General features: G+C 39.1%; 1 protein-coding gene across 1 annotated transcript; it reads left to right on the forward strand.

Annotated features, from left to right (window-relative positions):
- The first annotated feature begins 12,985 nt into the window (after positions 1-12,985).
- Positions 12,986-18,267, forward strand: LOC104214428 (putative E3 ubiquitin-protein ligase RF298). Its single transcript, XM_009764086.2, has 3 exons — positions 12,986-13,096; positions 13,674-15,849; positions 17,467-18,267. Exons 2-3 carry the CDS (start codon positions 13,681-13,683, stop codon positions 18,007-18,009), a joined length of 2,712 nt encoding a protein of 903 aa, XP_009762388.1. The 5' UTR covers positions 12,986-13,096; positions 13,674-13,680; the 3' UTR covers positions 18,010-18,267.
- Positions 18,268-18,644: the final 377 nt, after the last annotated feature.

Below are 18,644 nucleotides of genomic sequence, written 5' to 3' on the forward strand. Positions count from 1 at the left end.
AAAACAAACATACACACCAACCTAAAACACATTATACGGACTTGCTCGTATAATCAAATCATAAAAATAACATATAAAACCATGAATTAAACCTCAAAACTCATCATTTTTATCAAGAAAACTTAAAGGTCATAACTCTTCAACCGGAAGTCCAAATCACGTCAAATAATCTCCATTTTTCACCAAATTTCACAGTTATCCTTTAAATACTATAACAAGTTTGTACCGGGCGTCGGAACCAAAATACGGGCCCGATACCAATGGTTTTAAACATTAATTTTTTTCTTTATTTTAGGGGTGTACATAGGCCGGGTTGGTTCGGATTTTACAATTACCAAATCAAACCAATTGTGTCGGATTATTAAATCTAAAGACCAAACCAAACCAATAAAGCTCGGTTTTTCTCGGGTTTTCGAGTTATTCGGATTTTTTCGGTTTTTCCCGGTAAAATCTTCGTAGAACAAAACATATAACGTATGCTCAAAATATTTCTTTAATCCTAATAAGATACAACTATATAAAGTATTTTCCAAGAAAATAATACAAAATATGAGATGTGTCATGGCATTATCCTAAAATATTCAACAATAAAGATAATAAAATTATGTAATATAAATATTGCTAATTAAAAAGCCATAATAAAAATAAACATAATCTAAAGGTACAAAGTCATGTTAAATAAATAGACTAATAAGGGAGTATTAATTACATGAATAAATGTTAAAGAAAAATAAAAATAGTTTATGCATTTTTATCTAAATTATTGCAAAACAAAAAATAGATATTCAATACATTCCCGTTCGTAATATTAAATTGAATGTCTTTTGTTAGCATTATTATTGATTTGATTTTGGTTTGGGCTTTTGTCAGCATTATTTAATTTATTAATATTAATGTCTAAGCATTCAAAAGTTCTAAGTCCAACCTTGAAACAATACCTTAAAAGATAAACTTATGAAAAATTTTAACAAATATTTATAAATTACATCACAATAAGTATATTTGTATATTAAATATATCTAAAATTTCTATATATGTAATGTCGAGTATATATATAATATCGGGTTGGTTTGGTTCGGTTTGACTTTCTTTCGTTAAAACCAAACCAAACTAATTTGGTCGGGTTTTTTTTCCAACACCAAACCAAATCAAACCAAACCATAGTCGGGTTTTTTCTCGGTTTGATTCGGATTATCGGGTTGGTGCGGCTTGTCGGTTTCCTTTGTACACCCCTACTTTATTTCATATATAATTAAGCAAAACAATTTCTTTCAAAAATTGATTTCTAAGGCTTGGGACCTCGGAATTCATTTCCGGCCATACGGGCAGTCCCATATTTTACTGCGAACCTCCCGGGATCGTCGGAACACAGATCCGGGTCCGTTTGCTCAAAATATCAACCAAAGTCAACCATAATCAAATTTTAACTCTATAAATTTCTACATCTCATATTTTCACATAAAAGGCTTTCCGGATATAGGTCTGGACTATGCACGCAAATCGAGGTGAGGTAAAAGGAAGGTTTTAAGGCCTCGGAATAGGGGATTTGTTTCTAAAACAAGTGATGACCTTTCGGGTTATCATATCCTCCACCTCTAAAATAATCGTTCGTCCTCGATTGGACATAAGAAGGAAGTACCTGAGTCGGGGAAAAGATGGGGATAACGGCTCTGCATGTCGGACTCGGACTCCTAGGTCAATGCCTCAGCAGGCTGACCACTCCACTGAACACGAACAGAAGGGAAACTCTTCGATCTCAACTGACGAACCTGCCGGTCTAGAATAGCTACCGGCTCCTCCTCATAGGACAAGTCCTTGTCTAACTGGACAGTGCTGAAATCTAACACGTGGAATGGATCGCTGTGATACTTCTGAAGTATGGACACATGAAACACTGGATGCACGGCGGATAAGCTCGGCGGCAACGCAAGTCTGTATGCCACCTCTCCCACTCGATCAAGAATCTCAAACGGGCCAATGAACCTAGGGCTAAGCTTGTCCTTCTTCCCAAATCTCATCACGCCCTTCATAGGCGACACTCGAAGCAATACCCGCTCACCGACCATGAAAGCCAAATCACGAACCTTACAGTCAGCATAACTTTTTTGCCTGGACTGAGCTGTACGAAGCCTATCTTGAATAATCCTGACCTTGTCCAAGGCATCCTACACTAGATCTATACCCAACAACCGAGCCTCTCCCGGCTCAAACCATCCAACCGGTGACCGACACCGCCTACCATATAAATCCTCGTAAGGAGCCATCTGGATACTCGACTGGTAGCTGTTGTTGTAGGCAAACTCTACTAAAGACAAAAACTGATCCCACGAGCCTCCAAAGTCAATGACACAAGCTCAGAGCATATCCTCCAAAATCTGAATAGTCCACTCGGACTACCCGTCCGTCTGAGGATGAAACGCTGTGCTCAACTCAACCCTTATGCCCAACTCTCGCTGAATTGCTCTCCAAAAATGTAAGGTAAACTGCGTACCTCGGTCCAAAATAATAGACACGGGCATACCATGAAGACGAACAATCTCTCGGATATAGATCTCAGCTAACCTCTCGGAAAAATAGGAGACTACCACAGGAATGAAATGTGCTGACTTGGTAAGCCTATCAACAATAACCCATACCGCATCGAACTTTCTCTAAGTCCATGGGAGTCCAACAACGAAGTCCATAGTGATACTCTCCCACTTCCACTCAGGAATCTCAATCTTCTGGAACAAACCACCAGGCCTCTGGTGCTCGTACTTAACCTGCTGACAATTCAGACACCGAGCCACATATGCAACAATGTCCTTCTTCATTCTCCTCCACCAATAATGTTGTCACAAATCCTGATACATCTTAGCGGTGCCCGGATGAATAGAGTACCGGGAACTATGGACCTCATCTAAAATCAACTCCCGGAGCCCATCCACATTAGGCACACAAACTTGATCCTGTAGCCTCAAAACTCCATCATCTCCTCATGTAACTTGCTTGGCACCTCTATGCTGCACCGTGTCTCTAAGGACACACAAATGGGGATCATTATACTGTCGATATCGAATACGCTCCAATAATGAATAACGGGCGACTATACAAGCTAACACACAGCTGGGCTCAGAAACATCCAACCTCACGAACTGGTTGGCTAAAGCTTGAACATCCAAAGCAACCGGTCTCTCACCGACCGAAATATAAGCAAGACTGTCCATACTGGCTCACTTCCTACTCAAACCATCGGCCACCACATTGGCCTTTCCCGGATGGTATAAAATGATGATATCATAGTCCTTTAATATCCCCAACCACCTTCTCTGCCTCAAGTTTAGCTCCTTCTTCTCGAACAAATATTGCAGACTCTTATGATCCGTGAACACCTCACATGCCACGCTATATAGATAATGCCTCCAAATCTTCAATGCGTGGACAATGGCTTCTAACTCCAAATCATGAACCGGATAGTTCTTCTCATGAATCTTCAATTGCCGCGAAGCATAGGCAATGACCTTACCATCCTGCATCAACACCGCACCAAGTCCAATACGAGATGCATCACAATAAACTGTATATGACCCTAAATCTGTGGGCAAAACCAACACCGGTATTGTTGTCAAAGCTGTCTTGAGCTTCTGAAAGCTCACCTCACACTCGTCCGACCACCTGAACTGGGCACCCTTCTAGGTCAACTTGGTCATCGGGGTTGTAATAGGTGAAAACCCCTCCATAAACCGACGATAATAGCCTGCCAATCCCAAGAAACTTCGGATCTCTGTAGTTGATGCTGGTCTAGGCCAGTTCTTGACTGCCTCTATCTTCTTCGGATCTACCTGAATATCCTCTGCTGATACAACATGACCCAAGAATGCAACTGAACTCAACCAGAACTCACACTTTGAAAACTTCACATACAACTGACTATCTCTCAAAGTCTGGAGGACCACTCTCAGATGCTGCTCATACTCCTCCCGACTGCGGGAATAGATCAGACTATCATCAATGAAGACTATCACGAACGAATCCAAGTAAGGCCTGAACACTCGGTTCATCAAATCCATAAAAGTTGTTGGGGCATTTGTCAACCCGAATGACATCACCAAGAACTCATATTGCCCGTACCGAGTGCGAAAAGCTGTCTTAGGGATCGGATGCCCTAATCCTCAACTAATGGTAGCCAGATATCAAGTCAATCTTTGAAAATACCTTGGCACCCTGAAACTGATCAAACAAATCATCAATCCTCGGCAATGGATACTTATTCTTGATTGGTACCTTGTTCAACTGCCGGTAATCTATACACATTCTCATCGATCCGTCCTTCTTCTTAACAAATAACACTGGCATCCCAAGGCAAAACACTAGGTCTAATAAAACCTTTTTCAAGCAAGTCTTGCAATTTCTCCTTCAACTCTTTCAACTCAGGCGGGGCCATACGATGCGGCGGAATAGAAATAGGCTGAGTGCCCGGAGCTAAATCAATGCAGAAGTCAATATCCCTGTCGGGTGGCATACCCGGTAGGTCTGAAGGAAATACCTCTGGAAACTCCCGAACAACAGGCACAGAATCAATAGAAGGAACCTCGACACTAGAATCACGAACATACGCCAAATAAGCCAAACACCCCTTCTCGACCATACGTCGAGCCTTCATATATGAGATAACACTACGGGTAGAATGACCAGGAGTTCCTCTCCACTCTAAACGAGGTACACCCGAAAAGGCTAAGGTCACAGTCTTGGCATATCAGTCCAAGATAGCATGGTAAGGTGATAACCAGTCCATCCCTAATATGACATCGAAATCAACCATGTCCTGAAGTAACAATTTTGCACGAGTATCAAGACCCCCAATCACAACTATACACAAACAATGGACACGATCTACCACAACAGAATCACTCACCGGTGTAGACACATATACAAGAGCACTCAAAGAATCACTAGGCATGACCAGATACGGTGCAAAATAAGAGAACATAGGAGTATGTAGATCTTGGATCAAATAAAACTGAAGCATCTCTACTACAAACCATAATAGTACCTATGATAACTGCATCGGAAGCCTCATCCTCAGGCCTGGATAGAAGAGCATAACATTGGGGTTGTGCCCCACCACCCTAAACTACGTCTCTAGGATGGCCTGCTGCTGGCTGGCCTCCACCTCTAGCTACCTGACCTCCACCTCTAATACCTCTACCTCTATCTCTAGCATCTCTACCTCTACCTCTAGCTGGCTAAGCGGGTTATGGAACACTCGGTGCTTGAACTATGGCACAGGAACCCTGATGTTGAGAGCTTCTTGATGCTCGAGGGAAAAACCTAGCAATATGATCCATATCACCGCAAGTATAACAAGCCCTCGGCTGCTGAGACTACTGACCCTGACGACCTGAATGACCACCCCAAAAACTCTGGAAAGGCGGTGCACTATAGGACTGCTGATCAGAATACTGCATATAAGAACCACGGCTACCTGAAGCACCGTGAGAAACCTGAAGTGCTAACTGAAAGGGCCTAGGAGGATGGCCTCTACCATACGATTCCCTGCCTCCAGATGAGGTACCACTGAATCTGCTTGAATGACGAGGCCTCTTGTTAGACCCCTGACCACCTCCCTACGATAGAACCATCTCAACTCTCCTGGACACATTGGCCATCTCCTGAAAAGAAATCTCACTCCCCGTCTCCTTGGTCATCTAAAGTCGAATAGGCTAAATGAGTCCCTCAATGAACCTCCTCACCCTCTCTCTCTCGGTGGGAAGTATGAGAAGAGTCTGACGGGCCAAATCAATAAACCTGGTCTCGTACTGAGTAACAATCATAGAACCCTACTGGAGACGCTCAAATTGCCTCCGATAGATCTCTCTCTGGGTGATTGGGAGAAACTTCTCCAAAAACAGCTGAGAACCTCATTGGTCTCCACTATCCAGATAAGCAAAAAGTAGCAAAGTCGACCCCATTGGTCTCCACTATCCCCATGTTCTTGAGAACCTCATGACAGTTGTCTAGATAATCTTGGGGATCCTCATAAGATGCACCGATGAAAGTGGTAGTGAAGAGCTTGGTGAACATGTCCAATCTCCACAAGGCATCGGCAGACATAGCTGCTCCATCACCGGTCTGAGCTACTACACCCTGTTGAACTGCTCCAACTGGCTGAGCTGCTGGAGTTTGAAACTGGGGAGCCATCTGCTCCAGAGTGCGAGTAGCAGGAGTTTGGGCTGCTCCTCCAGCCTGAGAGACGGCTGGTGCTACAGGAAGCAAGCCTGCCCGAGAGACACTCTCCATAAGGCCCACTAGACGGACCAGAGCATCCTAGAGTACTGGGGTAGAAATGAACCCCTCTGGGACCTGATCTGGGCCCACCGGAACTGCCTGGGCTGGAATCTCATCATCAAACTCAACCTGAGGCTCCGCCACTGGTGCTGCTGCTCTGGACTGAGCTCTGCCCCTACCTCGGCCTCTAGCACGGCCTCGGCCTCACCCTCTGCCCCTCCTGGGAGCTGCTGCTGGGGGCTCGGGTAGCTGATCAGTGGATGAGGAAGCGCGTGTTCTCGCCATCTGCGAAAGAATAGAGTAGAAATTCAATTAGCATTGAGAAACCAAATCGCACGATAGGAAAGAATAGATGTGAAGTTTTTTTCCTAACTCTGTAGCCTCTTGGGGATAAATACAGACATCTCCGTACCGATCCGGCAGACTCTACTAAACTTGTCTGTGAATTGTGAAACCTATATAACCTAGAGCTCTGATACCAACTTGTCACGACCCGAATTTTCCACCCTCGGGAGTCGTGATGGCACCTACTAATGAAAGTTAGGCAAGCCAACCATTTGAATTATTTGCCTTTTTCCATTTTAATCCTTTAACAGTTAATAACCAACATTAGATAAATAGCGGAAAATTAATAAGCGGAAAAACTGAAATGAAATAATTTAAGAAAGATGCTGACACCAATCCATAGAAAACTACCCAAGACTGGTGTCACAATTCCACAGACTATCTAGGAATACTACAAATAAGGGTCTGAAAGATTTACTACAACATTGTCTCTAAAATATATAAAATAAACAGACTAAAAGGATAAGAGAAGACGCCAAGGCCTGTGGATGCCGGCAAGACTACCTCGGAATCTCCGACTGGACTGAAGGCAGCCACCCAAAGCTACGGTCCGTATGCTGCTGCTCCGGGATCTGCACACAGTGTAGAGTATAGTATCAGCACAACCGACCTCATGTATTGGTAAGTGCCTAGCCTAACCTCGGCGAAGTAGTGACGAGGCTAGGACAAGACTACCAAATGAACCTGTGCAGTTAAATCATATATAACGGAAAAGAAGAACAGTAATGTACATTTAAGAACTGGAGGTGGGAACATGCTGTGGGGCAACATTAAATGATAATAGAAAGACAGTAGGTAAATACAAGGAACACCATGCTTAAGTATTAACAAGGATTAGAAATCAAACAAGTGCACGGCATCACCCTTCGTGCTTTTACTCTCATCCTCACCATAAGAATCAATATAAACTGCACGGCATCACCCTTCGTACTTTTACTCTCGTCCTCACCGTCAAATCAATATAATCAGCATGGAATTGTACATCGTGCGGCACGGCATCACCCTTTGTGCTTTTACACTCTTTCTCACAAAATCATACACGGTATCACCCTTCGTGCTTTAACACTCTCTCACCAAAACAATGCACGGCATCACCCTTCGTGCTTTAACATTCTTCTTCACCCAAACAACAATCACGAACAACAGGGCAAGGAAATAAATAAAATCACAATAAAATCCCGGCAAGGGAACAATAGTTCAACAATCAAATCCCGGCAAGGGAACAATATCAAAGGCATAAACATCCCGGCAAGGGAGATAGCATTAAAAGCAATAACATCTTGGCAAGGGAATCAATATAATAATCCTCTCTCTTTTTCATATTTACTTCACAACTTACTTCAGAATTTGAGTCAATGCTCTATAAGGTTCAATTGCCAATTATACTTTCACAATTCGTTATTCAATCTGAGCCAACGCTCGTCAATATTCAATACCACTATTACTTCTACAAACTTTACTCAACAATAGAAATCATCACAAAAGGCATGAACGATACAAATGGAGTCATAATAATCATAATGTAAGACTCACGGGCATGCTTCACTCCAACGTATAGATACTCGTCACCATGCCTATACGTCGTACTCAACAAATAACACATAGCAAATAGGACACAACTCTCAATCCCTCAAGCTAAGGTTAGACCAAACACTTACCTCGAAGCCACGAACACAATTCAAGTCTCAACTATCGCTTTAACTCTTGATTCCACCATCAATTCACTTGTATCTAGCCACAAGTTACTTAACTATATCAATAAATGCTAAATGAATCAATTCCAATGCATGAAAATAAGTTTTCTAAAGTTTTTCCCAAAAAGTCAAAAATCGTCCCCAGGCCCACATGGTCAAAACCTGAGGTTCGAACCAAAACCTGATCACTCATTCCCCCACGAACCCAAATATATAATTTTTTTGAAATCAGACCTCAAATCGAGGTCCAAATTTCCCAAAATTTGAAAAACCTAGGTTCTACCCAAAACACTCAATTTCTCCCATGAAAACCTTTGATTTTGAGTTGAAATTATGAGAAAAGACGTTTAAGATGGATGAGAACAAGTTAGAAATGACTTACAATCGATTTGGAAGAGTACTTGTCTTTGAAAAATCGCCCAAGAGTGTTTTGGTTTTGAAAGGGTTTGAAAAATGAAAGATTTTCGGCTAAGTTATAAATCTGCAGGTCGCAGATGTCGCAATTGCGACCAGGGTTCGCAATTGCGAACCCTTCAGAAGTCTGCTATTCTCGCATTTGCGACAAAAGTTCGCATTTGCGAACTCGATTGCGATGAGGGAGTCGCATTTGCAACAAAGGGAATTGCTGGGCCACTTCGCATTTGCGAAGGAAGGATCGCATTTGCGATCAGCCCTGCCCAGGCCTTCTCTCGCATTTGCGATGGATTGGTCGTATTTGCGAGCAAATACGAAGCCTGCAGGCCTGCAACATATCAGTTAAAAATCTGCAACATCCTAAGTTAAATTCCACTCCATGGCCTATTCAAAAACTCACTCGAGCACTTGAGGCCCCAAACCAAACATGCACATTAACCTAAAAACATCATACAGACTTACTCGTGTAATCAAATCATGAAAATAACATGTAAAACCATGAATTAAGCCTCAAAACTCATCATTTTTATCAAGAACACTTAAAGTTCATAACTCTTCAACCGGAAGTCCAAATCACGTCAAATAAACTCCATTTTTCACCAAATGTCACAGTTATCCTTTAAATACTATAACAAGTTTGTACCGGGCTCCGAAGCCAGAATACGGTTCCGATACCAATGGTTTCAAGCATTAATTCTTTTCTTTATTTCATAGATAATTCAGCAAAATAATTTCTTTCAAAAATTGATTTCTAAAGCTTGGGACCTCGGAATTCATTTTCGGGCATACGCCTAAGTTCCATATTTTACTGCGGACCTCTCGAGATCGTTGGAACACAGATCCGGGTCCATTTGCTCAAAATGTCGATCAAAGTCAACCATAATCAAATATTAACTCTATAAATTTTTATTTCTCATATTTTCATATAAAAGGCTTTCCGGATATAGGTCTGCACCATGCACGTAAATCGAGATAAGATAAAAAGAGGTTTTAAGGCTTTAAAACACATAATTTATTTCTAAAAAAAGTGATGACCTTTCGGATCATCACATATACCAAGGTGAACATAACTTTTATACTATAAGTTTCCAGGAAGTAAAAAATACCCCTTCAATCAATGAGAGGTGATAGGACTATAAATACTACTAAAGTTATGGACTTATGGTGATTGCTTCTTATCAGAATAGTTGTTACCTGATTGAATTATTGAACTAAAGGTGTGCTTGTGCTTGTGCTTGTGCTTGAAACTTAAGCTTTCTTCTTTTCTTATAAATGTAAGCACGTCTAACTCACAAGTAAAGAAGAAGGCTCTAAAATCAGTACAATTTATTTAATGCATCAAATATTAAAGGCAAAAGTCAACATTTTGAAGAAATAAAAAAGCTATTGACATTCGACCAAAAAAAAAAAAAAAGCTATTGACATATCACACGGAACAACTCCTATTTTTAATCTTTTAATATATTTTTTTGTCAATCCTGTGCAAGTCTTCTTTTTTTTAAAACAACTACGATTTGTGATTTGAACTAATTAATTATCAAGCTACCTATTATACTACCGTGATAAAAATTACTATGATACAAGTGAGATTTTATATCTATAAACAGCTCAATTATAAGTGAATCCATGTCTATTATTTGCTTCTATAATGTAACAAATCTATCTAGCATGTGATAATAATAATAATAATAATAATAATAATAATAATGTATATTTCTAATCCGTAACAACTTCAAATTTAAAAATAAAAACATGTAAATTCAAATGCACTACACTTTCTTGTAAGCAATTATTACCAATATAAAATCAAAAAACACGCCAATAAAATTCTAATGAAAATTACATCATTGCATTTCATGTTTGTATCATATGGTTGTGCATCACAAGCTCTTTTCTTTTAAATTGTCTAGTTTCTATTATCAAGGTCACACACATAGACATAGTCTAGTGGTATTAATGTGAGCGGAACTATATTTCTCACACAATATGTACACATTAAATTTTGGCTATTCTATTTTTTTTTTCTCTATTTCTTCTTATCAAACTCTTTGTGAGAAGCAAGATTTAGATAGTTCGGATTAGTGCTAGAAAATGAGCTCATATTTTGTCAACTCGTCCAATCCATCCATATTTTAGTGGTTGAATGAGTGATATTTATGTTGGATAAAATTTGAGCTTCAACCCATATTCAATCTGTGAAAATATGGATATTCATGGGTAAAATATAGGTTAGCCTTGTGGGTTATCTTCAACTTTTGCTTACTCAAAATGTATGATATCATTTTTTAAACTTAAAATGCTATCAAGATATTCCAATTCCTTTTCCTTAGTGTGTTTCTTCTCACTATAGTTGACTGTACTATTTACTACTCCTTGTTTAGCATCCTTGTTCTTTCTAGAATGCATACTCGAATACCAAAAATAGTTTAAGAAGTAAAAATAAATTTGTATAGTTTTTCATTTGTTCTTGAAGAGTACGTGTTAAGAAAGAGAATGTTTTTTCCCACTTTTAATGCATCACTTTAACTTAAAACTATACAGTATGAAGGGAAATATTTTTCGAAAAATATTTTTAAATTTTTCCATGGTTGGTTGGCTTAAATATTTGGAAAGTATTTTCTTCAAGAAATTAGAGAAAAATATTTTCCTTATCAAGAGAAGGGAAAACATTTTCCAAAACTTTTTTTCAATCTTTCCCACTCTATTTTTCATCCCACCAACCCACCCCCTACACCCCCACCGACTGATCCCCATAGATTGTTTTAACCCTACCATCCCCCCCCCCCCAATTCAATAGAAATATTATTAAGAGTATTTTCTTTTTTATTTCAACAAAATGAGTATTTTCTTTTCATGATTTAAAAAAAGAATTTTTCTTTCATTTCAACAAAAAAAGGTTTTTTTTTTCATGATGTAGAAAAAGTATTTTCTTTCATTTCAACAAAATGATGTAGACAAAGTATTTTCTTTCATTTCAACAAAATGAATATTTTCTTTTCATGATATAGAAAAAGTATTTTCTTTCATTTCAACAAAATGAGTACTTTCTTTTCATATTGTAGAAAAAGTACTTTCTTTTTCATCCAAAAAATAGCATTTTATTTAGTTATAGAGCACATATTTCAACGTTTTCTTCCTAAAATGAATACTCATATTTTTTGGAAGAGTAACTTAAGTTTATAATATGAATATATGATAGTCAAATTTGAATACATTTAATGAAGAAGAGTATATATTATTCTAATTAAGCTTATATATTTCACTAAATATTCTAAGCAAAAAAAAATTATAAATGTACTTGAAAAAATATTACATTTTATATATATGGGTTAACCCATATTTAACCCACCTATTTAACACCCAACCCATTTTTGAACAACATGGAATATGGGCGGGTAGAGACCCAACCCATTTTTAACCCGCCTAAATCTAAAACCACCCCCCCCCCCATTTTGCCACCACTAGTTCGGACATGTGAAGAGCGTAGGCACAGATGCCCAGTAAGGAGGTGCGAAAGGTTGGCCTTGAAGAGCCTAAGGAGAGATAGAGATAGGCCGAAGAAATATTGAGGACAAGTGATTAGGGAAAACATGGTGATGCTCCACCTTACCGAGGACATACCCCTTGACAGGAAGTTGTGGAGGTTGAGATTTAGGTAGAATGTTAGGTAGTCGAGCGTTTGCCTTATTCATACCAGTAGTTTTAGTGCATTACTTAGTATTAGTCTTGTATAGTCTTATTCGTATATTTTTGTTATTATTGTCGTTACTTTCGCTTCGATTTTATGATTAGTTTATTGATATTGCTGCTTGTTATTACTCCTTCCTTTCAGTGTGCCTTTTATCATGTTTATTTAGTTGAGGGTCCACCAAAAATAGCCTTTCTACTTTCTCAGGGTGGGGGCAAAAACGACATACACGTTACCCTTCTCATATTCATTGGTGGGATTATACCGAATTTGTTGTTGTTGAACTCTATCCGTAATTTTAAAAAAAAATGTAACTAAAAAAAACTCCACGTGGGGTGGGAGTAGCTTGAGTATTGGTGTTTGGTTTGGTACAATATTAACCATAGTTAGTTCCAAACCCCATGTGATGACTCTTCCTAACCATGTCTAGTTTAATTACATGTGTACATCTCTGGTTAAAGTTATAACTCACATAGAAAAATAGAAACAAGAAAAAGTAAAAATTCACCCCAAAATTTAGAGACAGAGAAAGAGAGAGAGGCGTTCAATGTATTAAAGCTAAAAAATAAAATAAAAAGAAACAAACAAAAAGCCAAACAAAAACTAAGGATCTTCTCTACTCTTTTTCTCTATGCTCTTTAGATTTATCCTACCTTTGATTTGCTCGAAACCTTAGCTCAAAAATCTGGTATGTATTTGATCAATTGATCTTTAAAAATCAAATCTTGATCAAATTCTCACACTGTCTTGTACCGATCTTATCTAAAAAAAGAATCTTTTTTTTATTCGTCGAATTTATTTTTGTTATTTTATTATGGGTTGATTTTGATTGCTGATTTGAAATGAGATTGATCGGAAGTTTAATGGGTGTGATTTAAATTCATTCAGTATTGGAAGTTTTTTTTGGGTAATTGTTGTTCTTGATGTAAGTAACTTATTTAATTCATGTTGATTTTATTAAATTTTTGTGAAGTCATATGTATAGTTCTTGGATTGTGGAATTTGTTTGGATTATAAGATTTTAGACTTGAGCAATATATATGATCATGTTTAATATGGTTTGTTAAATGCATTTCAATTGGGAAAAAAAGTTGTTTATTAGTTTGTTTTTTCTGATGTTCTGTGACAGCTTAAGAACTGGGTTTCAGCGTTTTTGTTATAGTTATGTGCATTGGTATGATGTCAACACATTTGTGATTTTTAAATAATTGTGAGTTAATTTCGTGGGGTGATTCTGAGAAAGAAAGATGTTTTTTTTTTGGCAGCTAAGTTATGGCATCAATGGTTGCAAAGGCATGTGCTACGACGTCGGCTCAATATTCACCGGCTTTGACAGTCTTGGAAAAAGGGAGTAGGAATAAGAGGAAATTCAGGGCGGATCCACCTCTAGCTGATCCAAATAAAATAATTTCTTCTCCTCAGTTTGAGTGCACGAGTTTTGAATTTTCAGCGGACAAATTTGGAATGATCCCTAGTCGTGAGTTTTCGAATGGTTGTGATATGTGTAGCTCGAAGCAAGACGGCTCAGAAAGTTTGAAACTTGACCTCGGATTGTCTTGCAGCGTAGGATCATCTGAAGTAGGTCCGAGTGAGCCTAGAGAGGAGGAAGTTGAAACAACTGAAGAGTTCCATGATGCCGATTGGAGTGATCTTACGGAATCCGGGCTAGAAGAGCTTGTCTTGAGCAACTTGGATACAATTTTCAGGAGTGCAATTAAAAGAATAATGGCCTTTGGTTACAATGAAGATATTGCCACAAAGGCTGTTTTAAGGTCTGGTATTTGCTATGGTTGTAAGGACATTGTGTCGAACATAGTGGAGAATACATTGGGTTTTCTTCGTAGCGGCCAGGAGATTGACTTGTGCAGGGAGCATTATTTTGAGGATTTGCAGCAGATGGAAAAGTATGTGTTGGCTGAATTGGTCTGTGTTCTGCGAGAAGTTAGGCCTTTCTTTAGCACTGGTGATGCAATGTGGTGCTTGTTAATATGTGACATGAATGTATCTCATGCTTGTGCGATGGAAAGTGATCCTTTGAGTAGTTTGGTTGCTGATGGGAATGAAAATTCCTCTGCTTCTGTGCAGCCTTATTTGCAATCCGAGGCCAAAAGTTCCGAATCCAACAATAGAATTCCCTGTAAGACAAATCCTTCAGTTGCTTGTGCACATTGTTCGTCTGAGACTTCCAATGTCGCTTCTGTAACTTGTGGGCATAGCTTTCAGTTGGAGGCGTCTGCTATGACCGGAGTTCATGATGTCAAAACCAAATCTTCATTTTTCCCGAGTGGAATTATTTCAGAGAAAGATTCTTCAAGCTCTCTGTTTGACACTGTTGATAAAACATTTACGGCAGTTGGAACACCCAATCCCCCAACCGTCGACGAGGAGTTTGTCGGTAGTCGAAAGTTGTCTGGGATCACCAAAAGAGAGTACATACTTAGGCAGAAGTCCCTACATCTTGAGAAACATTACCGTACTTACGGTTCTAAAGGAGTCGGTAGGAAACTCAATGGTTTTGGTGGTTTAGTTTTAGATAATAAACTTAAGTCCATGGCAGATTCTGCCGGCATGAATATAAAGAATGCTTCATCAAAGATCAATAAGACCAGTTTTGCTGTGACTCAAGGTAATATACACCATAGTATCTCAACAAATAATGGATTTTCTTCAACATCAGTATTTGGGTTCGATAATGTCAATGTTTCTGTTCCATTACCTAATGCAAATATCCCTTCTTCATTACCGCAAGTGAATACTTCACCTGCATTGCCCGTTGCTGATACTGAGCTCTCGCTCTCATTCCCTACCAACTGCAACATCACCCCGATGCCTCTTCGTTATAATGCTGAGGGCGCTGTTTGTTCTCTTAATATGATTCCAAATGAAAAATCTATTGGTCAATGGGTTCCTCAAGACAAGAAAGATGAAATGATTTTGAAGTTAGTTCCAAGGGTTCGGGAGTTGCAAGGTCAGCTCCAAGAGTGGACAGAATGGGCCAATCAAAAGGTTATGCAAGCTGCTCGTAGACTGAGTAAAGACAAAGCTGAGCTTAAGACACTTCGGCAAGAAAAAGAGGAAGTGGAGAGGCTTAAGAAAGAGAAGCAGAGTTTGGAAGAAAATACCATGAAAAAGCTGGCCGAGATGGAGAATGCCTTGTGTAAGGCTAGCGGACAAGTCGAACGAGCTAATGCTGCTGTTCGTAGGCTTGAAATTGAGAATGCTGTACTAAGGAGGGAAATGGAAGCTGCCAAATTTCGTGCAGCAGAGTCAGCTGCGAGCTGTCAGGAAGTATCAAAGAGGGAAAAGAAGACGCTTATGAGGTTCCAGTCATGGGAGAAGCAGAAAGCTATATTTCAGGATGAACTTATAGCTGAAAGACGAAAGCTGGTGGAACTGCAACAACGGCTGGAGCAAGCTAGAGATGTTCAAAACCAGCTCGAGGTATGTTTACTAGGGGAACTAAGATCATAAATTCTTCACAAGATGCTTCTTTAGCTAAGTTAAAAAGACTGTAATGTCTAGTTATGTACTAGGACCTTAACCTTTAATTCTTAAAGAGGATTTTTTTTTGCATATTAGGTAATAAGATGCTAATTAACAAGCTTTATGCTAGTAAATTGTGTTTAAGGTCATATACGATGCTCAATAAAGTCGGTGAATAAGTGGTATTGTGGTAGCTTGGCTCTCCTCAGTCGGACACGTGCATGTCATTGGCAAACTGACATCTCTGTAGAAGCTACATGCAATCTGACTTCTGTGATGGGGATTGGGTGCTTTTTTCCCACTTGACAAATAAACCTAATCTCTCTCTCTCTCTCTCTCTCAGATGGGGATGTGGTACTTTTTTCCTACTTGACAGATAAACCTAATGATGAGAAATATAAATGACCCTCTTGTATGTGTTTGCTTAAAAATGACTCGACGCGGTTTTTGAACCTCTCTCTCTCTCTCTCTCTCCTTTTTCTTTATTTTACTAACTTGTGTAATTTTAGAATCTGAAACTGAACAAGGGAACTTTTGCCTGCTGGATTCTTTATCTGAGAGTAGCTTGACTCTCGTCTGTGCAAATTTCTATTTATATAAGCAAGAGTTGGGATCAAGAAGCATCTAACTAATGCAAGATATTTTCCGCATCTTTTGGCTTTGTTCTGTTAGTAGGAGTGCATAGCATATTTGTGCAGTGCCATTTTCCTCACTTTGTAATAGGGTGTTTTTGAAGTGGGATAGCTTATTGTCTAAGTCAAATAGCTGTGCTGACAATGGGAATGAGGTATCTCCACCTCTCATAGTGTCTTGTTGCATTTTTATTCATGTGTTGAAATCAATATGCTTTGACATTGATGTCTGATGTGGACATAATGTTTCAGAAGACATCTCATGTGATACCTTGATGTGATTAACTTTTAAAGGAATTTATCAAATGGATCTTGAGACGTAATGTAGATGAAATGGTACTACGCAGAGTTACAGTAATAGGTTATTGGCACTTGCCTCCTACATGCATCATTGCAGTTGGAGGGCTCTTACAAGATTTTGCAGAAGATTGAATGGATATATTTTTATTTATTGCTTCACTTGAGACTTCACATTTTCCATTTGTCTTAACTCTTAACATGATATCGAGTTTGTTTCACCCTTGCCAAAGTATTGGTAAAACCAAATCAGTGTCACAAAGAATAATTTTTTTCAATGAAACATGTTTTTTGAATAGTTTGATAAGGGAGGGATAGCCTTGTGAAAAGGACCTTCTACCTCCAACCATGAGTTTAGGGGTTCGAGTCACCAAGGGAGTGAAGTGGGGAAGGGTCACTTTTTGGGAAGGGGTTTTTTGAGGTGGGTGGGGCTATGAAAGAAATTCATGTCTCTGATCAAAACCATATAGCTTTTGCACTTTGTGCTTTTGCCTTTTGATATATGAATTTGCTAACGGCAAACAGTAAAGGGAAGTGAACGCTTTGCAGGTCTTTCGTAGATCTTTATACTTTCAACTGATGTTCTTATACTAATGTGATTTCTCCAGATGAGCTATGCTCTTACCGACAAGCCAATGTCTTGCAGGGTAGATGGAAGCAGGAAGAAAAGGCCAACGAAGACTTACTTAGGCAGGCTAGTTCAGTAAGGAAAGAGAGAGAAGAAATTGAAACTTCAGCCAAATCCAAGGAGGATATGACCAAATTAAAAGCTGAAAGTAGTTTACAGAAGTTTAAAGATGATATTGAAAAGCTAGAAAAGGAAATATCCCAGCTCAGACTGAAGACCGATTCTTCAAAGATAGCTGCTCTTAAAAGAGGCATAGATGGAAGCTATGCTAGCAAACTGGCAGACTTTAGAAGTGCTTCATTACAAAAGGACACTCAAATGCCTAATATCTCCTCAATGGTGACAGATTTTGAGGAATACTCTCGGGATGGAGGGGTGAAACGAGAGCGTGAGTGTGTGATGTGCTTGTCGGAGGAGATGTCTGTGGTTTTTCTACCATGTGCTCATCAGGTGGTATGCACGACATGCAACGAGCTCCACGAGAAGCAGGGAATGAAAGAATGTCCTTCTTGTAGGAGCCTGATCCAGCAGCGGATTTCTGTGCGTTATGCGCGTACTTAAAATGTCACTTCAGGGAATGAGTTAAAGCTATCAAAATAAATGATTCATGAAACTTCATAATGAATAATACATTTGTGTGGCCCCTTTCGGAAGTCTGGACAATTATGCTTGCAATATGTGACTGTTTTCAAGAATGAAAAAGTAACATAAAAAAGAAAAGCAAAAAACAAAAAGAGAAAAGAGTGTTTAAGTGTGGCCGTTGTAAATCATCTATTCCCTTTCAAATAAAACTTGAGTTTTCCTCCTTGTTTTCTTTAATATGTGTTTCTTTATCGACCATATGTTTTAAGTGAACTTGGCCAATACTATTGCTGTGATCTTCTCTGATTTTCTGCAGCTAATGAAACACTCTTCGTACATTATGCGACACATTGTAAATACTGGGCATTTCAATTTCTGCACGGTTAATTTAAATGATTTTCTTGGCCTCTGAAAACCACCTAAGACACAACGCCTTGGTATGCGGTATCTGTGCTAGTGACAGGTAGCAGGTATTCGGTGCTAATACCACTGAAAACGCTCGTCTCCCCTTTCACCCTTATGACGAAAATGATCAAAATTGTAACAGATTTAACGAGAACTGAAACTATTAATCATGTTCTATTTGTGTCAAGCTCTTCAAATAGCACCTCAAG

The sequence above is a fragment of the Nicotiana sylvestris genome, chromosome 1 (genome assembly GCF_000393655.2).
Source record: "Nicotiana sylvestris chromosome 1, ASM39365v2, whole genome shotgun sequence".
Classification (NCBI taxonomy): domain Eukaryota; kingdom Viridiplantae; phylum Streptophyta; class Magnoliopsida; order Solanales; family Solanaceae; genus Nicotiana; species Nicotiana sylvestris.